This window comes from Globicephala melas, chromosome 13, assembly GCF_963455315.2.
Source record: "Globicephala melas chromosome 13, mGloMel1.2, whole genome shotgun sequence".
Lineage (NCBI taxonomy): Eukaryota > Metazoa > Chordata > Mammalia > Artiodactyla > Delphinidae > Globicephala > Globicephala melas.
In genome coordinates, this window is record NC_083326.1 from 10,563,511 (window position 1) to 10,587,604 (window position 24,094).

The 24,094-nt window shown below is 37.1% G+C and overlaps 1 protein-coding gene across 1 annotated transcript; it reads left to right on the plus strand.

Annotated features, from left to right (window-relative positions):
* Window positions 1–4,418: 4,418 nt before the first annotated feature.
* LOC115859207 (dynactin-associated protein-like) lies at window positions 4,419–21,248 on the plus strand. The gene is made up of 3 exons (XM_060310529.1): window positions 4,419–4,496; window positions 18,018–18,182; window positions 20,730–21,248. The coding sequence occupies exons 1-3, from the start codon at window positions 4,419–4,421 to the stop codon at window positions 21,246–21,248; spliced, it is 762 nt and encodes a 253-aa protein (XP_060166512.1).
* The last annotated feature ends 2,846 nt before the right edge of the window (window positions 21,249–24,094 follow it).

The window sequence follows — 24,094 nt, forward strand, 5'->3', positions numbered from 1 at the left end:
CCAATTTGATTACTATGTGTCTCAGTGTGTTTCTCCTTTGGTTTATGCTGTATGGGACTCTCTGTGCTTCCTGGACATGGGTGGCCATTTCCTTTCCCATGTTAGGGAAGTTTTCGATTATAATCTCTTCAAATATTTTCTCTTGTCCTTTCTCTCTCTCTTCTCCTTCTTGGACCCCTATAACGTGAATGTTGTTGCTTTTAATGTTATCCCAGAGGTCTCTTAGGCTGTCTTCATTTCTTTTCTTTTTTTTTTTTCTTTATTCTGTTCCACAGTAGTGAATTCCACCATTCTGTCTTCCAGGTCACTTATCCGTTCTTCTGCCTCAGTTATTCTGCTATTGATTCCTTCTAGGATAGTTTTCATTTCAATTATTGTACTGTTCATCTCTGTTTGTTTGTTCTTTAATTCTTCTAGATCTTTGTTAAACATTTGTTTCATCTTCTCTATCTTTGCCTCCATTGTTTTTCCAAGGTCCTGGGTGATCTTCACTATCATTATTCTGAATTCTTTTTCTGGAAGGTTGCCTATCTCCACTTCATTTAGTTGTTTTTCGGGGGTTTTATCTTGTTCCTTCATCTGGTACATAGCCCCTTGCCTTTTCATCTTGTCTATCTTTCTGTGAATATGGTTTTTGTTCCACAGGCTGCTGGATTGTAGTTCTTCTTGCTTCTGCTGTCTGCCCTCTGGTGGATGAGGCTATCTAAGAGGGTTGTGCAAGTTTCCTGATGGGAGGGACTGGTGGTGGGTAGAGCTGGCTGTTGCTCTGGTGGGCAGAGCTCAGTAACACTTTAATCCACTTGACTGTTGATGGGTGGGGCTGGGTTCCCTCCCTGTTGGTTGTTTGGCCTGAGTCAACCCAGCACTGGATACTACCTGGGCTCTTTGTTGGGGCTAGTGGTGGACTCTAGGAGGGCTCACGCCAAGGAGTGCTTCCCAGAACTTCTGCTACCAGTGTCTGGGAAGCCACAACCACCTCCTGCCTCTGCAGGAGACCCTCCAACACTAGCATGTAGGTCTGGTTCAGTCTCCCCTGGGGTCACTGCTCATTCCCCTGGGTCCCGATGTGCACACTACTTTATGTGTGCCCTCTAAGAGTGGAGTCTCTGTTTCCACCAGTCCTGTCAAAGTCCTGCAATCAAATCCCTCAAGCCTTCGAAGTCTGATTCTCTAGGAATTCCTCCTCCTGTTGCCGGACCCCCATGTTGGGAAGCCTGATGTGGGGCTCAGAGCCTTCACTGCAGTGTGTGTCCTCCAGTCTGTGAGTCACCCACCCAGCAGTTATGGGATTTGATTCTACTGTGCTTGTGCCCCTCCTGCCATCTCACTGTGGCTTCTCCTTTGTCTTTTGATTTTGGGTATCTTTTTTGGTGAGTTACAGTGTCTTCCTGTCGATGATTGCCCAGCAACTAGTTGTGATTCTGGTGTTCTCACAAGAGGGAGTGAGAGCACGTCCTTCTAGTCCGCCATCTTGGTTCAGAGCCATCCAAGAAATCGGTGTTTCGATTAATATCAGATCACGGTGAAATTTCAGTCATGGAAGTATTTGAAGTGGGTGACTTGATCAATAAATTAATTTTGTTGTAATCTTTAAGACTACAGTGTGGTTCATTTTATAACAGATGACAGTGTAACAGGCTCTGCATTCTTTGGCCAAAAAAAAATTACCAGTTGTTAAAAGACCATCAACCACTCTCAATTAATACAGACTTCCACATTTTTTTGACTCAACATTATGCAGATATCAAAGAGCTTTTCTAGGAGATATTCAGCATACCAATGAGAGTTGCCTGTATTTCTTTGCCTGTTGTAGTAATCCAGGTGTGCCCCTCTCTAGCTGTTGGTTTGTGATGTGAAAAAAGCACAAAAAGTATTCTTTGGGAAAATAAAGTTCTAAATTTATGCTGAAGAGTTAAGTGCATAGCGATTTACTTTGGCTCTTGAAACAGTTCATCAACTAATGACAATGAGGGTGGGACTTTGATGATATTTTGTCAGTGACTTAATGATACACACTCTGGAATTTTACCTTCTCAGTGGTTCTGGAACTCCAGGGCAGAATATAAATATATGTGTGTTAGTACTGCAACACCATACTAGATTTTTTTAAAGCCCAAGTAAACTATGTATTCTAATCGAATATTTGTTCACTAGAGATATTGAATCAATTTTTAAATGCATTGACTTATCCAGTAGTCATGGTTAGTACTAGTGAATCTCCTAACTCACATGGGTTCTTTATTGCTAAGTGACCACATGTCCTGGTTTACATGGGATAGTGTTGTCTCTGTAAAATTAAATTATTAATACTGCTTCCTTTTGCCCTCAGAAGTATTTTGGTTTGGAGTGATAAACTACATGATCACTCTACTTATATTGTCACAGAAGCCATAGTTTCACTGCCTTCGTTTCATTATGGAGGGGTAAAGCGTTGTCTTTTACTCTTTCCTAGAATAAATCCCTTCCCTAATTTTTTCACACCTTTTTTATTCTCTAGATCTAAAGGCCATTTTACTTTGCTTCCATGGATTCCAATGGAAACTTTTAGCTAAAGAATGCATCTATAAGAGAACTTTAGAAATGATCAAAAAATATTTTAAGACATAATTCAGTATACGTTTTACTCTACTCCAAGAGAGCAGGAATCTTGACTCTTTTATTCACCATTGAGCACTCAGCCTCTTGCACAATGCTTGGGTATAACAGAGACTCAGTAGTGCTTATTGAAGGAATAAGCAATTAAAAACTTACCCATTTTTTTAATTTGAGAAAATTGTAGTTTCTTTACACACACGATTTTATTCCCTAAAGATACGAAGACACTCCATGTGCATGCTTGGGATCATTGGTTAGCAAACTATTTCTCAAACATGTTTGAATGAAGATTACTTGACATTTGGCCAAAAAGTCAGGCTCCCAGACTTTGCCCCTGAAAGTTCAGTAAGTCTCAGATGGCTTCAGGCATCATATCTAGGATCTTTTCCAAATCCAGGTCTTTGATATCTTTGTTTCACTTTGTTTTCAAAAGACATTTGCTTGACTTCCTACTAGGCTGTCCATCTTTCTACAAAGTCACTGTTAATAAGCTAATTATAGAGACGGTATTAGACTGAAAGGAAACTGGGTTCTACCACCCAGCTGATTTTATCGCTTCCCCTCTTTGGACACAAATTCCCTCAATCTTAAAATGACAAGGCTGAGTTAACTCCAAGAGTTAACTCCCAGCCCTCTTGCAGCTCTATTATCAGGTAATTCTTATCTTTGAAACCTGATAGATATCTGGCCAGTTAAAAAGTGCTACATGAGACATTTTCAACAAAAAGTGTAAGTATTTTGTCTTTGTTGCTTCATTTGTAATAAATTAACTATGGACTAATTACAAATTGAAGAGATATTTAAAAACTTTTAGGTTATTTAAGCACCATTCTTCATAAATAATTTTCTATACCAGTTTTATTTGGGATTCCTTGGGTACGTGTGTTGGGAGCTGATTGATAACTTTTTATTTGAGGTTAAAAATGATTCCTTAAAAAAAATGATTTCTTAACTCTTGTCAATTTTCTTTTAGATCCCTCCAAAGATATATCTACAGATAAGAAAAAAGTCCTTTGCTTTTGAGTATAATTTTCAGAAGTTAGAAAAGCCCCACCTGCCCAAGTGTCTTGTTACTAAACTGTAAGCAAAATCAGAAGTAATCTTCTGGGTAACTATGCCAAATAGATCTCACAAAAAACGAAGAGAAGGGGATCTTGGTGAATATATTCACAGAGATTTGTTTATCAGATTAACCGTCTGTATCAGTCTGGGGCTTGGAGACATGTAAGCCAAGTTGTATTATTTTTTTCCAGAAGTATAAATCCAGTTAGATTAACATTTTCTAGAAGCAGAGAAAAATAATAGATTGGAAAAGTTTTAAAGGTGAGGAGGAACCCAAGAAGGTCAAGACTTGATGAGCAGAGGGTCATGTGTGCCTAAAGGTTGTTGCCAGTAAGAGCGGAAAGATGTTCCTGTCTATTTGGAAAAGAAGCAACAGCAACATTCACGTATTTCAGAATTCTATCTTGAGCTGTTCCTGAAGTCAGAAGGAAGAGTTCTGTGAAATGATGTGATAGGAGAGAGAAGGAAGAATTGTATAATTGCAGTTTCATTCTACCAGGAAGCTGCCTGGTGGCATAGTATTGACGGTGTCATCACAGAGGTGGGATTCGTTTTCTTATATCCTCATGTAATTTCTTAACACCCACTTCTTCCTCTAAGGTGGATCCCACATAAAGAATAATTATTATTTAGTCTAATCCACACTAGCAGTGATGTCTCATAGTGGATATTAATCAACTCAATTATCTCTCAAGTTTGCAGGTATAAAGAGCAATGAACAGGCTGAAGAACATTTCTGGAGTTAAGCTTGTGCTTCAAGAATGGACAGAAAATGTGGGAAATACGTAGTGATGGAACAGTCTGGAAACCAGCCGATGAATATTGGTGGCACCACCGTGGTATGTTCTGATAGTTCAGAGTCTTGTTTTCAATAATAATACAACTCTGATTTTTTTTTTATTACAACATGGTTCTTCCCAAAAAGCAATTTTTGTGTGTGTGTGTGGTACGCGGGCCTCTCACTGCTGTGGCCTCTCCCGTTGCGGAGCACAGGCTCTGGGCGCGCAGCCTCAGCGGCCATGGCGCCCAGCTGCTCCGCGGCATGTGGGATCCTCCCAGACCGGGGCACGAACCTGCATCCCCTGCATCGGCAGGCGGACTCTCAACCACTGCGCCACCAGGGAGGCCCCCAAAAAGCAATTTTTAATCAGAATTCTACATGAAAGACAATTTTTAGCTATTCTATGACTACTTGTTAATTAGAAAACTTGTATTTTTTTCTGTATATCAATATATGCATTATTAATAAATTTATTTTAATACTCAGTAATCTAAGATATTAGCAATTTGGGGAGTAACAATTTAATAAGCTGTTCAAATAATTCTCTACAGTTACCATAATTAGAGTATAAGATGACAAATCTGTGGTTGATTGCATTAACAATTTATGTTTTTAAAATGTGATATATAGATTTTTGTGTTAATTGCCTGGATTTTAGTGTAATGTGTAGATTTGTCAGAACTCAAAGATTTCATACGTTTTTGAACGTCAGAACATCATCTTGTAAGTGAATTCTAGACCTAGGGAGCAAATTATCTAGCAAGTCTTTTAGATTAGCCTCTGCTTAACTACATATGAGTTCCTTTTTTAGTAAAGAATTGTATTCAAGGGAATATTAGAGTTCAATTATATACAATATTATTTGACTATTGCTTATGTTTTTAGAAGAAATAATTTAGTACTGTGTGTTTTGGGATTGCCTTTTATGTAACTTTGTCTCTGACTAGAGCCCTTGATACTGGAAACGTGGAAATGTGTTGAATGAAATCAGTATAAGTTTGAATGGACAGTTACATTCTGTGAGGAAAAATATTTTTGTCCCCTGCACTAACAAGGAAGGTACAAGGCAGAGAAATTGTTCTCTTGATTCTAGATCAGCACTCCTTTCCCCTAAAGATGTTCTTTATGGTTCTTCTAGCCTTGCAGCTATGTCATTAGGTCTTCACAGTGTCAAGATACTCAGATAAAAAGGTCCCTTTACTAAGGAATTATTCATCTTGAAGATTTCCCTAGATAATAATGAGAGTTTTCAAATAAAGGGCATGTATCTTCATCACTGACTATCTCACTTTACATCTGGATATTTGGATATAATCGTACAGAAATTTCTTTTTAATTGATGGCCATTTTCACCAGTGGATTATAGTAGCAGTTGAAGTCTATGTAAAAAAGAGAAATTTAGGAGTTTGTTTTCCCCTCTTAGGAAACATGAAATGGTAATCTCTTAAGTTATGAGCATAGAATTTAAAACTTTATTCTATGAACATAGCTAGTGCATATTGGGTGTATGTAATGGAGATTATTGGCTTCTACCAAGAGCTAATTAACTATAATTCATAGCCCCCCAACTTCTCAAAGTTTTAACTTTAGAGACTACTGTGCTCTCAGTGCAATCACTCACCATCTTTCTTCCCTTAAATATTTTTAATTCTGGTAAGTTGGTCTTGCCAGTGAATTTTTATTTAATTACGAAAGTTCAGAAAAATATTCAAGTTCATCAGCCATAAACGAACTGGATAGCTGAAGAATAACGATAGTAATAATACAAAGAAACACAAAGCTTTTATAAAATATAAATGTGTGATTTTCTCAAAGCTACCTATTTAAAAACAGATGGAAATTCTTAAAGTGCTTATGTGTATTATATCTTCTTTTATTTGGTATCACTGCATAGCTATTCTCTTTACTTCTTTGGCGTGATATTACACCTTTAGAAAAACAGAACTTGACTAATTTTTTTTTGCCTGAGTGTATTCCTTCTTGACTATATTTAATCATATTTATACTCTCTTTTATTCTTAGTTATAGTTGCTCAGTGGCCACCGTCTGCACACATATGTAGCTTGATTGTTTTAATAGAAATTCGAGATTGAGCCAGCAATGTCAATAGCATTTTTAATAACCATTTAGGATTGGTTATTTAATCAATGTAGTTGAGAGAGTACATTTAAATAATGCTCTTGCTGTCCTATGAGTAAAAATTAGATAATTCTATAATGTTTTTGAGCTATAACAAATTTATACATAACAATTTACACTCCCGTAAGAATATAACACAGATTGCTCTCTATCTTTTTCTTAAAACTGTATCTGGAGTTATTTCTCTGTGTCTCCTTTTTTTTTTTTTTTTGTTGAAGAAATAATCTTCTATTGTTAGAAAATAACATTTATTCAAATAAATAGAGCTAATATATTTTAACATAGTAAGTTTATAAAATGTTATAGATGGTGCTGTTGAGGAAATGTCTTAGACTGACTTCAAGAAAAACCTAACCACCAAAACCTTTCATATTTGAACCCATCCTTTTAATTTATTTACTTTAAAAAATTCAACATGTATTTAAAAGACTTCAAGAATAATGTAATAGGCATGTATGTACCAAACACCAAGTTTAAGAAATAAACCATTACAGATATAGTTGAAGTCTTTGTTTTTTAGTTTTTTATTGGATATATTTGACACATAACATTGTAAATTTAAGGTGTACAATGTGCTACTTTGACGTTATTATATATTGTAATATGATTAGCTGTAGCAATATTTATCACATTACATAACTATAGTACAAGAATATTGTCTACATTCATTATTCTATGTATTAGATAACTACTTGTTGCAAGTTTGTGAAATCTTTTGTTTATATCTTCCCAACACCCTTCCCTTCCTCCTTTGTGCTACCCACCCCATAAAGACTATGGTGAATATGTTTGTACCCAAACATTTTCCAGCTTCTAATCCTTATCATATTTATCTGCACATATTTTATCGAATTCAAACAAGCCTGTTGTGCTTCACCAATGGAGCATAAGATCTGTAAGAGTAGAAAAATCAAATAGAAACTAGGAAATGCGTGTTGAGAGATTACTAAATGACTTGTCTTCCATAGGTCTTTCATGGACTGCCTAGTTCTGTTGAAAAATGAGGATGGCATTAATAATGTTAAGGCTACAAGACCCATTCTGGTATGAGGAATTTCAGTTAGTAGGTTGTGGACAAATGGCTACTGGTCTTATTAGACTTAGAAATCCTGGGCAGTAGAACCTGAAAAATGTAACTTTGTTATTGTTTTGAAAACCTTTATTTTTAAAAATAGTTGTAGTCTTATAGAAAACTGCAAACATAGTACAGAGAATTCCCATATACCTAGAACCTAATTTCCTCTATTTTTTCTTCCAGCTTTATTGGGATATAATTGACATATAGCACTGTATAAATTTAAGTTGTATGGCATAAATTTTGTATGTAGTTGTATGGCATGATTTTACTTACATACCTTATTAAATGATTATCACAATAAGTTTAGTGAACATTCGTAATCTCATATAGATACAAAATTAAATAGAATTTTTTGTGATAAGATCTCAGGATTTACTTTCTTAACTTTCATATATAACATGCAGCAATGTTAATTATATGTATCATGTTGCACATTACATCCCTGGTACTCCTTTATCTTATAACTGGAAGTTTCTTCCTTTTGATTGCCTTCATCCAATTACCCCTTGCCTCCATGGACCCCACCTCTGATAACCACAAATCTGATCTCTTTTTCTATGAGTTTGTTTGTTTGTTTTTGAAATTTAATTGACCTACAGCACTATATTACTTTCTGTTATACAACATAGTGATTTGATGTTGCTATACGTTTCAAAATGATCACCACGGTAACTGTAGTTATGATGTTACCATACAAAGATATTATATAGTTAATGACTGCACATTTCATTCCTGTGACTCATTTATTTTGCAACTGGAATTTTGTACCTCTTAATCTCCTTCATCTATTTACCTCAACAGTTTCCCATATATTAACATCTTACATTAATATGGTACCTTTGTTACAATTAATGAACCAAGGTTGATATATTATTGTTTTAAAAAGTCCATACTTTATTCAGACTTTTTAGTTTTTACTTACTGCCCCTTTTCTGTTCCAGGATCCCATCACAGCTACCAAATTAGGTTTAGCCATCATGACTCCTTAGGCTTCTATTGGCTGTGACAGTTTCTCAGACTTTCCTTGGTTTTGATGACCTTGATAGTTTTGACAAATGCTAGTCAGATATTTGGTAGAATTTCCCTCAATAGGAATTTGTCTGATTTTTTTTTATCATTAGCCTGGGGCTCTGTATTTTTTTGTTTTGTTTTGTTTGTTTCTTTTCCTTTTAGGGAAGACCATGGAAGCAAAGTGCCATTCTCATCACATCAGATCAACAGTACCTATTATTATTTATTTATTTATTTATTGCGGTACACGGGCCTCTCACTGCTGTGGCCTCTCCCGTTGCGGAGCACAGGCTCCCGACGCGCAGGCTCAGCCGCCACGGCTCACAGGCCCAGCCGCTCCGCGGCATGTGGGATCTTCCCGGACCGGGGCACGAACCCGCGTCCGCTGCATCGGCAGGCGGACTCTCAACCACTGCGCCACCAGGGAAGCCCAACAGTACCTATTATTAACATGATTTATTGTTGTTGATGTTGACTTTGATCACCTGGATGAGGTAATACTTAACAAGGTTCTTAAAGTTGTTCTCCACTCGTCCCTTTCCAAACTATATTCTTTGGAAGTTGCTGTGCTTAGCCCACTCTTAAAGAGTGGGGAGTTATGTTCCGTGAGAGTGTAGTATCTATGTCAATCATTTGGGATTCTTCTGCATAGGAGATTTACCTCTTCCTCCTCATTCACTTATTTGTTCAATCATTTATATCAGTATTGACTCCCAGATGTTTATTTTATACTTTGGGTTATAATCCAATACCACTTTAAGTTTTTTGCTCCAATTGTTATAGATTTGGCTATCGAGAGCTCTTTCAGCTGGTTCCTGTGTCACTTTGACATACTGACATACCTCTATCATTGTTATTATTATTATTTTTTTTTGGTGAAGCATGGAGGATTTCCTTAATCTCTGGTGCTACAAGATGCTCCAGGCTCATCTTGTATATTTCCACACCCAGCCCTATAATCAGCCATTTCTCCAAGGATCCTTGGTTCCTTTCGCTAGAGAATGGTATCAGAAACCAATGTCTGGGTACTTGTTCCTGCTAGTGTGTTGTTGCTTCTAGGTCCTCTCAGCTGACAAAGCAAGGAAATATGTGTGTATATTAACCAGTGTATACACATGCATCTATAAATATTTCTATATGCAATCATCTGCATTTATATTAAGCTAAACATGAATTCATACTGATAGCTCCAACTTTTTAAATTTTTTTATATTTATCTGTATTCAGTGATCTCATTAATTCACTTATTCTAACGTTCTGTCTATAGATTCTTTTGGATTTTTTTTGAATTTTTGAATATTAATTTATTTTTCTATACAGCAGGTTCTTATTAGTTATCCATTTAATACATATTAGTGTATACATGTCAATTCCAATCTCCCAATTCATCACACCGCCCCCACCACGCCACCGCTTTCCCCCCTTGGTGTCCATACGTTTGTTCTCTACATCTGTGTCTCAATTTCTTCCCTGAAAACCGGTTCATCTGTACCATTTTTCTAGGTTCCACATATATGATTTAATATACAATATTTGTTTTTCTCTTTCTGACTTACTTCACTCTGTATGACAGTCTCTAGATGCATCCACGTCTCTACAAATGACCCAATTTCGTTCCTTTTTATGGCTGAGTAATATTCCATTGTATATATATACCACATCTTCTTTATCCATTCCTCTGTCGATGGGCATTTAGGTTGCTTCCATGACCTGGCTATTGTAAGTAGTGCTGCAATGAACAATGGGATGCATGTGTCTTACTGAATTATGGTTTTCTCTGGGTATATGCCCAGTAGTGGGATTGGTGGGTCATATGGTAAATCTATTTTTAGTTTTTTAAGGAACTTCCATACTGTTCTCCATAGTGGCTGTATCAGTTTACATTCCCACCAACAGTGCAAGAGGGTTCCCTTTTCTCCACACCCTCTCCAGCATTCGTTGTTTGTAGATTTTCTGATGATGCCCATTCTGACTGGTGTGAGGTGATACCTCACTGTAGTTTTGATTTGCATTTCTCTAATAATTAGTGATGTTGAGCAGCTTTTCATGTGCTTCCTGGCCATCTGTATGTCTTCTTTGGAAAATGTCTATTTAAGTCTTCTGCCCATTTTGGATTGGGTTGTTTGTTTCTTTAATATTGACCTGCATGAGCTCTTTATATATTTTGGAGATTAATCCTTTCTCCATTGATTCATTTGCAAATATTTTCTCCCATTTTGAGGGTTTTCTTTTCATCTTGTTTATGCTTTCCTTTGCTGTGCAAAAGCTTTTAAGTTTCATTAGGTCCCATTTGTTTATTTTTGTTTTTATTTCCATTACTCTGGGAGATGGGTCAAAAAAGATCTTGTTGTGATTTATGTCAAAGAGTGTTCTTCCTATGTTTTCCTCCAAGAGTTTTATAGTGTCCAGTCTTACAGTTAGGTCTCTAATCCAGTTTGAGTTTATTTTTGTGTATGGTGTTAGGTAGTGTTCTAATTTTATTCTTTTACATGTAGCTGTCCAGTTTTCCCATAACCACTTATTGAAGAGACTGTCTTTTCTCCATTATATGTCCTTGCCTCCTTTGTCATAGATTAGTTGACCATAGGTGCGTGCATTTATCTCCGGCTTTCTATCTTTTTCCATTGATCTATCTTTCTGTTTTTGTGCCAGTACCATATTGTCTTGATTACTGTAGCTTTGTAGTATAGTCTGAAGTGAAGGAGTCTGATTCCTCCAGGTCCGTTTTTTTCCCTCAAGACTGCTCTAGCTATTTGGGGTCTTTTTTATCTCCATACAAATTTAAAATTTTTTGTTCTAGTTCCGTATAAACTGCCATTGGTAATTTGATGGGGATTGCATTGAATCTGTAGATTGCTTTGGGTAGTATAGTCATTTCCACAACGTTGATTCTTCCAATACAAGAACATGGTATATCTCTACATATGTTGGTATAATCTTTAATTTCTTTCATCAGTGTCTTACAGTTTTCTGCATACAGAGCTTTTGTCTCCCTAGGTAGGTTTATTCCTAGGTATTTTATTCTTTTTGTTGCAGTGGTAAATGGGAGTATTTCCTTAATTTCTCTTTCATATTTTTCATCATTAGTGTATAGGAATGCAAGAGATTTCTGTGCATTAATTTTGTATCCTGCAACTCTACCAAATTCATTGATTAGCTCTAATAGTTTTCTGGTGGCATCTTTAGGATTCTCTATGTATAGTATCATGTCATCTGCAAACAGTGACAGTTTTACTTCTTCTTTTCCAATTTCTATTCCTTTTATTCCTTTTTCTCTGATTGCCATGGCTAGGACTTCCAAAACTATGTTGAATAATAGTCGTGAGAGTGGACTTCCTTTTATTGTTCCTGATCTTAGAGGAAATGCTTTCAATTTTTCACCATTGAGAATGATGTTTGCTGTGGGTTTGTCATTTATGGCCTTTATTATGTTGAGGTAGTTTCCCTCTGTGCCCACTTTCTGGAGACTTTTTGTCATAAATGGGTGTTTAACTTTGTCAAAAGCTTTTTCTGCATCTATTGAGATGATCATATGGTTTTTCTTCTTCAATGTGTTAATATGGTGTTATCACATTGATTGATTTGTGTACATTGAAGAATCCTTGCATCCCTGGGATAAATCTCACTTGATCATTGTGTATGATCCTTTTAATGTGTTGTTGGATTCTGTTTGCTAATACTTTGTTGAGGACTTTTGCATCTATATTCATCAGTGATACTGGTCTATAATTTTCTTTTTATGTAGTATCTTTGTCTGGTTTTGTTATCAGGGTGATAGTGGCCTCATAGAATGAGTTTGAGAGTATTCCCCCCTCTGCAATTTTTTGGAAGAGTTTGAGAAGGATGGGTGTTAGCGCTTCTCTAAGTGTTTGATAGAATTCACCTGTGAAGCCATCTGTTCCTGGTCTTTTGTTTGTTGGAAGATTTTAATCACAGTTTCAATTTCATTACTTGTGATTGGTCTGTTCATATTTTCTGTTTCTTCCTGGTTCAGTCTTGGTAGGTTATACCTTTGTAAGAATTTGTCTATTTTTTCCAGGTTGTCCATTTTATTGGCATAGAGTTTCTTGTAGTAGTCTCTTAGGATGCTTTGTATTTCTGTGGTGTCTGTTGTAACATCTCCTTTTTCATTTCTAATTTTATTTATTTGAGTCCTCTCCCTCTTTTTCTTGATGAGTCTGGCTAATGGTTTCTCAATTTTGTTTATCTTCTCAAAGAACCATCTTTTAGTTTTCTTGATCTTTGCTATTGTTTTCTTTGTTTCTATTTCATTTATTTCTGCTCTGATCTTTATGAGTTCTTTCCTTCTGCTAACTCTGGGTTTTGCTTATTCTTCTTTCTCTAGTTCCTTTAGGTGTAAGGTTAGATTGTTTATTTGAGATGTTTCTTGAGATAGGCTTGTATTGCTATAAACTTCCCTCTTAGAACTGCTTTTGCTGCATCCCATAGATTTTGGATCATTGTGTTTTCATTGTCATTTGTTACTAGGTATTTTTTGATTTTCTCTTTGATTTTTTCAGTGATCTCTTGGTTATTTAGTAATGTTTTGTTTAGCCTCCATGTGTTTGTGTTTTTTACGTTTTTTTTTTTTCCTGTAATTGATTTCTAATTTCATAGCGTTGTGGTCAGAAAAGATGCTTGATATGATTTCAATTTTCTTAAGTTTCCTGAGTCTTGATTTGTGACCCAAGATATGATCTATGCTGGAGAATATTCCATGTGCACTTGAGAAGAAAGTGTAATCTGCTGTTTTTGGATGGAATGTCCTATGAATATCAATTAAATCTATCTGGTGTATTGTGTCATTTGAAGCTTGTGTTTCCTTATTAATTTTCTGTCCATTGGTGTAAGTGAGGTGTTAAATCCCCCACTATTATTGTGTTACTGTCAATTTCCTCTTTTATAGCTGTTGGCAGTTGCCTTATGTATTGAGGTGCTCCTATATTGGGTGCATATATATTTATAATTATATCTTCTTCTTGCCTTGATCATTATGTAGTGTCCTTCCTTGTCTCTAGTAACATTCTTTATTTTAAAGTCTAGTTTATCTGATATGAGTATTGCTACTCCAGGTTTCTTTTGATTTCCATTTGCAGGGAATATCTTTTTCCATCCCCTCACTTTCGGTCTGTATGTGTCCCTAGGTCTGAATTGGGTCTCTTGTAGACAGCATATATATGGGTCTTATTTTTGCATCCATTCAGCAAGCCTGTGTCTTTTGGTTGGAGCATTTAATCCCTTCACGTTTAAGGTAATTATCGATATGTATTTTCCTGTGACCATTTTCTTAATGGTTTTGGGTTTGTTTTTGTAGGTCCTTTTCTTCTCTTTTATTTCCCACTTAGAGTAGTTCCTTTCACATTTGTTGTAGATCTGGTTTGGTGATGCTGAATTCTCTTAGCTTTTGCTTGTCTGTAAAGCTTTTGATTTCTCCATTGAATCTGAATGAGATCTTTGCTTGGTAGAGTAATCTTGGTTGTAGTTTCTTCCCTTTCATCACTTTAAGTGTATCATGCCACTCCCTTCTGGCTTGTAGTGTTTTGCTGAGAAATCAGCTGTTAACCTTATCAGAATTTCCTTGTGTATTATTTGTCATTTTTCCCTTGCTGCTTTCAATAATTTTTCTTTGTCTTTAATTTTTTCCAATTTGATTACTATGTGTCTCAGTGTGTTTCTCCTTTGGTTTATGCTGTATGGAACTCTCTGTGCTTCCTGGACTTGGGTGGCCATTTCCTTTCCCATGTTAGGGAAGTTTTCGATTATAATCTCTTCAAATATTTTCTTGGGTCCTTTCTCTCTTCTCCTTCTGGGACCCTATAGTGTGAACGTTGTTGCATTTAATGTTATCCCAGAGGTCTCTTAGGTTGTCTTCATTTCTTTTCTTTTTTTTTTTCTTTATTCTGTTCCACAGCAGTGAATTCCACCATTCTGTCTTCCAGGTGACTTTTCCGTTCTTCTGCCTCAGTTATTCTGCTATTGATTCCTTCTAGTGTATTTTTCATTTCAGTTATTGTATTGTTCAACTCTGTTTGTTTGTTGTTTAATTCTTCTAGATCTTTGTTAAACATTTCTTGCATCTTCTTGATCTTTGCCTCCATTCTTTTCCCGAGGTCCTGGATCATCTCCACTGTCATTATTCTGAATTCTTTTTCTGGAAGGTTGCCTATCTCCACATCGTTTAGTTGTTTTTCGGGGATTTTATCTTGTTCCTTCATCTGGTACATAACCCTCTGCCTTTTCATCTTTTCTATTTTTCTGTGAACGTGTTTTTTGTTCCACAGGCTGCAGGATTGTAGTTCTTCTTGCTTCTGTTGTCTGCCCTCTGGGGGATGAGTTTATCTAAGAGGCTTGTGCAAGTTTTGTGATGGGAGGGACTGGTGGTGGGTAGAGCTGACTGTTGCTCTGGTGGGCAGAGTTCGGTAAAACTTTAATCCACTTGACTGCTGTTGGCTGGGGCTGTGTCCCCTCCCTGTTGGTGGTTTGGCCTGAGGCAACCCAACATGGGAGCCTACCTGGGCTCTTTGGTGTTGCTAATGGCAGAGTCTGGGAGGGCTTACAGCAAGGAATACTTCCCAGAACTTCTGCTCTGCTGCCAGTGTTCTTGTCCTCACGGTGAGACAGAGCCACCACTGCCTCTGCAGAACATCCTCCAACACTAGCAGGTAGGTCTGGTTCAGTCTCCCCTGGGGTCACTGCTCCTTCCCCTGGGTCCCGATGCGCACACTACTTTGTGTGTGCCCTCCAGGAGTGGAGTCTGTTTCCCCCTGTCCTGTCAAAGTCCTGCAATCAAATTCCACTAGCCTTCAAAGTCTGATTCTCTAGGAATTCCTACTCCCGTTACCAGACCCCCATGTTTGGAAGCCTGACGTGGGGCTCAAAACTTTAATCCAGTGGGTGGACTTCTGTGGTATAAGTGTTCTGTAGTTTGTGAGTCACCCACCCAGCAGTATGGGATTTGATTTTATTATGATTGCACCCCTCCTACCATCTCACTGTTGCTTCTCCTTTGTCTTTGGATGTGGGGTATCTTTTTTGGTGAGTTCCAGTGTCTTCCTGTCGATGATTGTTCAGCAGTTAGTTGTGATTCTGGTGTTCTCTCAAGAGGGAGTGAGAGCACGTCCTTCTTCTCTGCCATCTTGGACCCTCTTTTTTGATTTTCTATAAACCCAATCATGTCTTTGTTTTTTCATATTTTATAACTTTATTTTTGTTTTTCTAACAATGCACTGGCTACAACCTCCAATGTAATGTTGAATGGAAGTGGTGAAAGTGAACATTTTGTGTTGTTCCCAAATTCAGGGGGAAACATGAAATATTTCACCATTAATTATGATGTTAGCTTAGGTTTTATGGAGCTATCCTTTATCAGATTATGGAAAATCTCTTCTATTACTAGTTTGCTCAGAAATTTTATCACAGATGGTTGTTGAATTTTGCCAGAAGTCTTTCTGCATTTTTTTGATATATTCACATGTGTTTTTCTCCTTTATTTCTGTTAATGTGGTGAATTATATTAGCTGTTTTGAATGTTAAACTAACTTTCATTCTAAGTTAGTTTAGGTAGCTGGGTAGACCTCTCTTGGTTATGAGTTTTTACCATTTTGATATATTTTTGGATTTAATTTACTATTATTTTGTTTATAATGTTTGTATGTATATTCTTCAGAGATTGACCTTCAGAGATTTCAAGGTCAGCTCTTTAACATCCTATGCCAGGCAGCCTCAAAGTATGGCAAATGTCCTTAGGGGGAAACCAGTCTTGTGTTTAAGTCCCTTTCTGATAGCAGGATTTTATCTCCTAATCACTATGATACTGCCGAAGACTTTACTCTGCCTTTCCATCCTGACTTCCAGCCTCCTGAGCTATTCCAGAACATTACAAAGGCCTTGTGTTTGGGGATCCCCTATTTTCCAGTCTGTTATGCCAGACTCACATGAACAGCAAAAGTTTTGCTGACTCTTTTGTTAGTCAGAACCTCAACTCATACTCAGAATCAACAAATGCTCCCAGAAAATAAAATGGCCTATGATTATTAGATCACTTTGGAAAAGCTCTTTCTTCCTCTAAATTTTAAGTAATCTGATTTTCACTTCTTTGAAAGCCCTTCAATTTTATTGATTGATTGATTGATTGATTGCAGTGGGAGAAGTGTCCTATTGCAATTTACTATACCTAGACTTTCACTTCACCTCTTTAGATTTGATTTTCTCATTATGAATAAGACCACAAAGTGTTGTTCTTTATAAGCCTTGAAGTCTCTAGAATTTTCATTTTGGGACTTTTAAATTCTATTTTATTAAAAAAAATTTTTTCTGGAAAGAAATTTATTATTCCATACTAGCTGAAGCACACAAATTTATGGCCATGTAGAATTACACAGAAGTATGTAATTTTTTTATTGAATAAAAGATTCTTTAAATCCTATAGTTCTTTACAATTTTCAGAAGTTTCATACATATGATTTTATATATTCTCATAATAACCCTTTCCCCACCCATCCTCCTTCCCCTTTCCTCTCCCCACTGGTAATCAATAGTTTGTTCTCTGTATTTGTGAGTCTGCTTCTTTTCTGTTTTATTCACTAGTTTGTTGTATTTTTTATTTTACAGTATTTGTCTTTCTCTGTCTGACTTATTTCACTTAGCATAATGCACTCCAACTCCATCCATGTTGCTGCAAATGGCAAGAATTCATTCTTTTTTATGGCTGAGTAGGATTCCACTGTAGATATATATCACATCTTCTTTATCCATTCATCTGTTGATGAACACTTAGGTTGCTTCCATACTTTGGCAATTGTAAATAATGCTGCTATGAACATTGGGGTGCACGTATCTCTTTGAATTAGTGTTTTTGTTTTTTTCAGTTATATTCCCAGGAGTGGAATTGCTGGGTCATATGATAATTCTATTTTTAGTTTTTTGAGAGTCCTCCATACTATTTTCCACAGTGGCTGCACCAATTTACATTCCCACCAACAGAGTAGGAGTGTTCCCTTTTCTCCACATCCTATTATGGGACTTTTTAAAATATCTCTCTACATCAGCTTGCCACATAATGATATTTAACAAATCCTTTAAATATGATGAAGGTAAAAGATAATGTCTGAATTTTAATGTGAATAATTATATAAAATAATTAAATGTAATTTATGATGACCTAATTAGATTTTCTTATTTTGAGAAGAAATATAATAAATGTATTTATTTATTCCTCAGGTTTCAAATGATCTTGTTTGATCAAATAAGCCATAATATGACATAATCTAATTTATATTTGTCCGAATTGTATTACTTTAGACACAAAATACAATAGCATCTTATTTTTCTCCTATTCTTTTCTGTACACAGCCATTCCCGAACCTTGGAAACGATGAAGCTCAGAGTTCAGCCTGTAAGTTTGCAACATCAATTGATGTAACTGGTGATGCTGGTCCCAATTTAAATGACATCTGCATCAACAGAGGGACCCTTGGACTTCCAAATTTTCCAAACAGAGAATCCCAACATTTTCAGGTAATGTCTGGGGTGACACTGTTTCTCTGGGTTATGATATAATCCACATGGAAGTGTTTTTGATCTAATATTAGAGAAAAACATTCAATCAATTAACATTGTTCTTTTGAAAATCTACAGCATCCTTTGAACATGTCAAATCACTGAGAGGGAATGCAGAAGAGGTAGAATTATGGGACTCTTAATTTAAGGAACTAATGATCTTGATGGAAAGAAAAAACACCTATAAAGTTTAGGGAAAATATATAAGCATCAAAAAAAAAAGCAAAGTTTTGGGTTCCTTTTTTTGGAGGACCAAGTAGCTGATGACAGCAAATGCATTGACAGTGAATGACACTGTAACCCTTGCTCAGTGGAAGGTGAAGTCATGTGTTAAAGCCCTGGGGCCCTAGTCTGTGGGTGATCTGGCTCACTCTCCTTCCCTTCCTGCTTCTGAGCATAACTGTGGGCCTTCTGTTAGCCTCCTGTTTCTGACCTCGTGTGTTTTCAACCTTGACTTAGACAATATTTAGCCTTGCCTTGGTTTGGTGCCTGGAAGCAGATTTCCGGTGTTCTTTACGCTGTTTCTCATCATTCTGTTTTCTTCACCTTGAGACCTGATCTCCGAGTCTTTCCTCCATTCCACCCCCTACTCCAGGTGAAAACTTGATTTTGACTGATTGCTACTGATGCCTGGCAGTTTGGTTCGATTCTTCTGGCCCTGGACTACACCCCTCCTCTGATTAATCCTGCTATAGAGACAGTTTGGAAAGACTTTGATAAGAGAAGAGAGGATAAACTCTTAATGACAAGAAACACTGTGGAAGAAGGATTTTGATAGAATTATTTAGAGAATATATCTCTGATGACCTCAAACAAACCAGACCAATCAGAGAGCTGAAAGTTATTTTAGATGCCTTTACTTAGCCACAGATGGACAACATCGCGGTCTAGGAGGTTTAGATTGTTTGTAAGAATTCACACATCTAGATAGTAGCAGTAATAGCACTTGAGCACGGGTCTCAGGTTAGGTTAAGATGAGTTTTTATTAATCTTGCTCCTCTTTTTAAAAATTCAAACAAAAAATGAGGGTAATTTTCCTCAGAGGTGTGAGTATCGTCCTTCCTCTCCTCCCTCTTTGATTTCCTTTCTAAGGCCTAGATGACATGGGGCAGGAGGCGCCATTAGTCACTGGGCTGTCTTAGTTGGTGCCACAAATTCCCTTAGCCTTGGTACCCAATGCCCTTGAACTGCTTCTGATTGCCTAGTGGGTGTCACTCTCAACACCCAAATTGTGGTGTATTGTCTGAGACAGTGTCCACTATTTTGGAAAATTGAAGAGTTACCCTACATGCTCCAATGACATATGTGCTCTTTGTTTCCTTTAGTGATTGTTTTCAGTCATAAGAAAATAGATAAGAATGAGCTAATTAGTGAAATCAAATGTTTTTTGAGTACTTAGAAAGTGCTAGGACAACGTTATTCATACTGTTTCCTTATTTACTGTTTAGCTTTATTAAATAGGTGATATTATCCATGCAAGGGAATTGAGGCTTTGCAAGACATGGCAAATTTCCACATACCGCCATCTATCTAGTAAAAGGTGGATTTAAAATTTAAACCTAAATCTGTTAGATTCCAATGGCTATGCCCTTAATTACTATAAAGCCCCGCCTTCTGCAAAAATCTAATTTGAAGGATGTTTCTTATTCTAATTTTCTCAATAACATTTGGAGGTAGATATTATTATCCCCACTTTTGATACAAGGCAAGTTGAGAATTAGGCAAGTTAAGAAACTTGCTCGGAATATTAATGGTATGGAATTCAAATTCAAGACTCTCTTGTCTCAAGCCTTACATGTTTTATACTATGCAATGTTTCCTCTACAGTAACAGATTAGAGAGATATTACAAAGTAATATTACTGACATTAATCCCTATTCTAATCTTATAGATTTTTATGGATGAAAAAATAAGATCAAAGAGGTTAACATCTTACACAGTGAAAATAGCTGGTGGCAGCACAAGATGGATTTCAACAAATGTATTCAACTCTGATTTTCATGCTGCCATTACTAACCTGTATGAACACCTAGCTAGAATATTTGATAGGCCATTAATTAATGCATTTAAAATGGAAGGCTAGAAAGCAGACACAAATCTGATAGTTGATAGGCCAATGAAGGGAGAAGATTTTATCAGGTGATATTTTGGGTCCCTCAAATCTCTGTATGCAGCAGTCAGACACACATGTGTAGATACTTCATTTGATGGTGGGAGGAATAAACAGTTTCTAAGATGACATTTAGTATTTCTTTTAGCTTTAAATACATATGAAAAGAAAGCAGACAGATCAGTGGATATTCCTTTATTCCTATTACAAAGAACAAGCCTTTCCCAAATGAAACATTAAACTTGAGCCAATATTTATTACTACAGGCTATTAAGGTATTTTTTATGTTTATACATTCTTCCACTGAAATAATCTATATATAAAAAGATTATAAATGACATTTTTCTTGCAACATTTGGTTTCAACTTCAGTAATTATATTTAAATCCTTTTCAGGTGACACGAAATTTGTTTAGTGGCTGGTCTCTGTGGAAAATATTCCTGGCTTGTCTCTTAGCTTCTGTGATAACAGTGGCAATTGGAGTACTCATAGTGTCTCTGGTGTATAATGGGAAAAATAATAATGCCCCCATTTTTATACAACTTACTCAAAACCAGGGGACAATCTCATTGACTGAAACAAGCTCATCTGCTAGTTCCAAAACTACAGTTGCCACTAGCACAACAGATTCTACCACAACATCCAGTACCATGACTACCATCACTGAGCACACTTCAACGGAACCTACAAGTATACCAACCACTGATTCCACAGAAACCACAATTGCAACAGACACCACTTCAACTGAAAAAACGATCACAGATACAACTGAGGGTATGACCAAAACAGCCACCACTGCTTCCACCACTTCTACTGAGACTATGACTACCACAGTTGCCACCACCACACCTCAACCAACTACCACGACAACGGCCGGCACTACCACTAAGGCTGAAACCACAACAGACAACTGATTCTTCCATTTCTGGTTAGACTACAACTACCACAGTGGCCACCACCACACCTCAACCAACTACCACGACAACGGCCGGCACTACCACTGAGGGTACAACCACAACAGACACAACTGATTCTCCCCCTTCTACTGAGACTACAACTACCACAGTGGCCACCACCACACCTCAACCAACTACCACAACAACGGCCGGCACTACCACTGAAGCTACAACCACAACAGACACAACTGCTTCCACCACTTCTACTGAGACCACGACTACCACAGTGGCCACCACCACAACTCAACCAACTACCACAACAACGGCCGGCACTACCACTGAGGGTACAACCACAACAGACAAAACTGCTTCCACCACTTCTACTGAGACCACGACTACCACAGTGGCCACCACCACAACTCAACCAACTACCACAACGGCCGGCACTACCACTGAGGGTACAACCACAACAGACACAACTGCTTCCACCACTTCTACTGAGAGTATTACTACCACAGTTGCCACCACTTCAGCTGAACCAACTAGCACAACTACTATTAGTACCATGGGTGAATCCAATGTCAGTAACTGCCAGCATAAAGCTACAGTGACCAAAATAACCACTTCTAAAACAAGATTACTTAATGACCAATTCAACTAACACTAAAATGATAGTGAATTCATCCGCAAAACAACATTTAGATGTAACAGTACCATATATTAGACCTGCCCATTTAATGTGGATAGCCTCTACTTTGTGAGGTTTTTGATAATACAATTTTCATACAAAGTAAATCCAATCCATTTATTTATGCTGGAAAGCTGTTATGATTAAATAGAAAGTTACCAAATGTGATTACAGTCTTTTATTATTATAAAGTTGTAGTCTCTAATACACTAATTCCATATGTAATAAGGAAAATACATTCTATATGGTAAGGGTGTTTTAAATAGATTTACATATTACCACATCTTCTTTTTAGATTGTGCCAACATTATTTTCATTTCATTTTCTCTTTAAATCATTTTGATATATAAGTAAAATTTTAAATGTGTTATCACTATTTTCAATTAATAATTTTGTTTTCTACTACTTTTTGCAGTAATCTTATAAAGGCATTCAATTAAATACTTCCGATAAATATTTACTTATGCCTGCTATCTGCTGAAATACCAGAGAAAATTCAGAAAAAGAAAATAGCAATGCTGAGAATAATAAACTTACAAATTTGGATTCTGTTACTTAGAATTCTTGGTAATTCACAGGTTTAAATCAATGTTGATGGTACACGCACTCTACTGCAGTCCTACTGAATCAGAATCCTCAAGGGTGATCCAGAAATCTATATTTTTCAAAAAGTGTGCAAACAGGACTGATAACCGCTACTTGAAGCAGTGAATTCAGAAGGGCATTGTGACCTGTATCTTTGATGTTAGTGAGATTGATATATAAATCAGTAAATATTCTTTAAAGCACTAACAAAAGTCAATTCCATTTGTTGGTGTTAATTTTACCTATAAACAAAGGATGCTGAATAGCATATAGACACGTGAGCACATGGTAGGGACTGGGTATGGAAATGCTTTCCTTACCCAAAAGGAAAAATGTGTTTTCCAGTAATTTAAAACAAATATTTTAGTGGTCACTATGCTAATAAGAAATAATTTTTAACTATCCTTCCAAGTCAGCCTTACAGAGTTACTTTCCCCCTGTATTGCCAACCTACTTACTGTAACTATATGCAATTAATGTAATAAAACTTTATTAGAACACTCTAATTCTGTTTCCTTCATTATTTTTGTTTTTGTTTTTGTTTTGCGGTACACGGGCCTCTCACTGCTGTGGCCTCTCCCGTTGCGGAGCACAGGCTCCCGACGCGCAGGCTCAGCGGCCATGGCTCACGGGCCCAGCCGCTCTGCGGCATGTGGGATCCTCCCGGACCGGGGCACGAACCCGCGTCCCCTGCATCGGCAGGCGGACTCTCAACCACTGTGCCACCAGGGAAGCCCCATTATTTTTTTAATTAGTGATACTGTATATTATTTATTAAATGTATCACTGACTGAACTTTTCTTTTTTTGTTAAAGAAGACGCAACTTTTACCATTTTCCAGCTCTACATCTCTTCATTTCATCAGGATGAGACATGTTCTGCAGTAGGTCCATTGTGTAAATAAATACAAGTTTGCTCTGTAAAGGATGGAAGATTTTTCCCAGTTTAACACATTGTGGGTGCTCAATGGATTTTTCTTTAATAAATGTTCATCACAGCAACAGTATATTAGGTAAGCTTCCTGAAGGCAGGAACCTGGCCCCTATGTTTAACCAATGTGTGTACCTGGCAACTAACAGGTAATATTTGCTCAATAAATTAAAATAGCAAAAAGTATAAGAATTTATTATTAAATGAAGAAGATTTTAGAATTGGAATTATACTGTTAAATCATCTTTTTTTTTTTTTTTTTTTGCGGTACGCGGGCCTCTCACTGCTGTGGCCTCTCCCTTTGCGGAGCACAGGCTCCGGACGCGCAGGCTCAGCGGCCATGGCTCACGGGCCCAGCCGCTCCGCGGCATGTGGGATCCTCCCGGACCGGGGCACGAACCCGCGTCCCCTGCATCGGCAGGCGGACTCTCAACCACTGCGCCACCAGGGAAGCCCCTAAATCATCTTTTCATATACTTTTAATGTTAAGCTATTCTAATTAGTATCATTTTTCTAAAATGTTTTTTAGTTGAAATACACATATGTGCAGAAAATGCACATATCATAAGGCACAGCTCAATGAGTTTTCACCGAGTGAACACACTCATACCCCAATCAAGAAACAGAACCTTACCAGCTCTTCAGAAGCCTGCCATGTGCC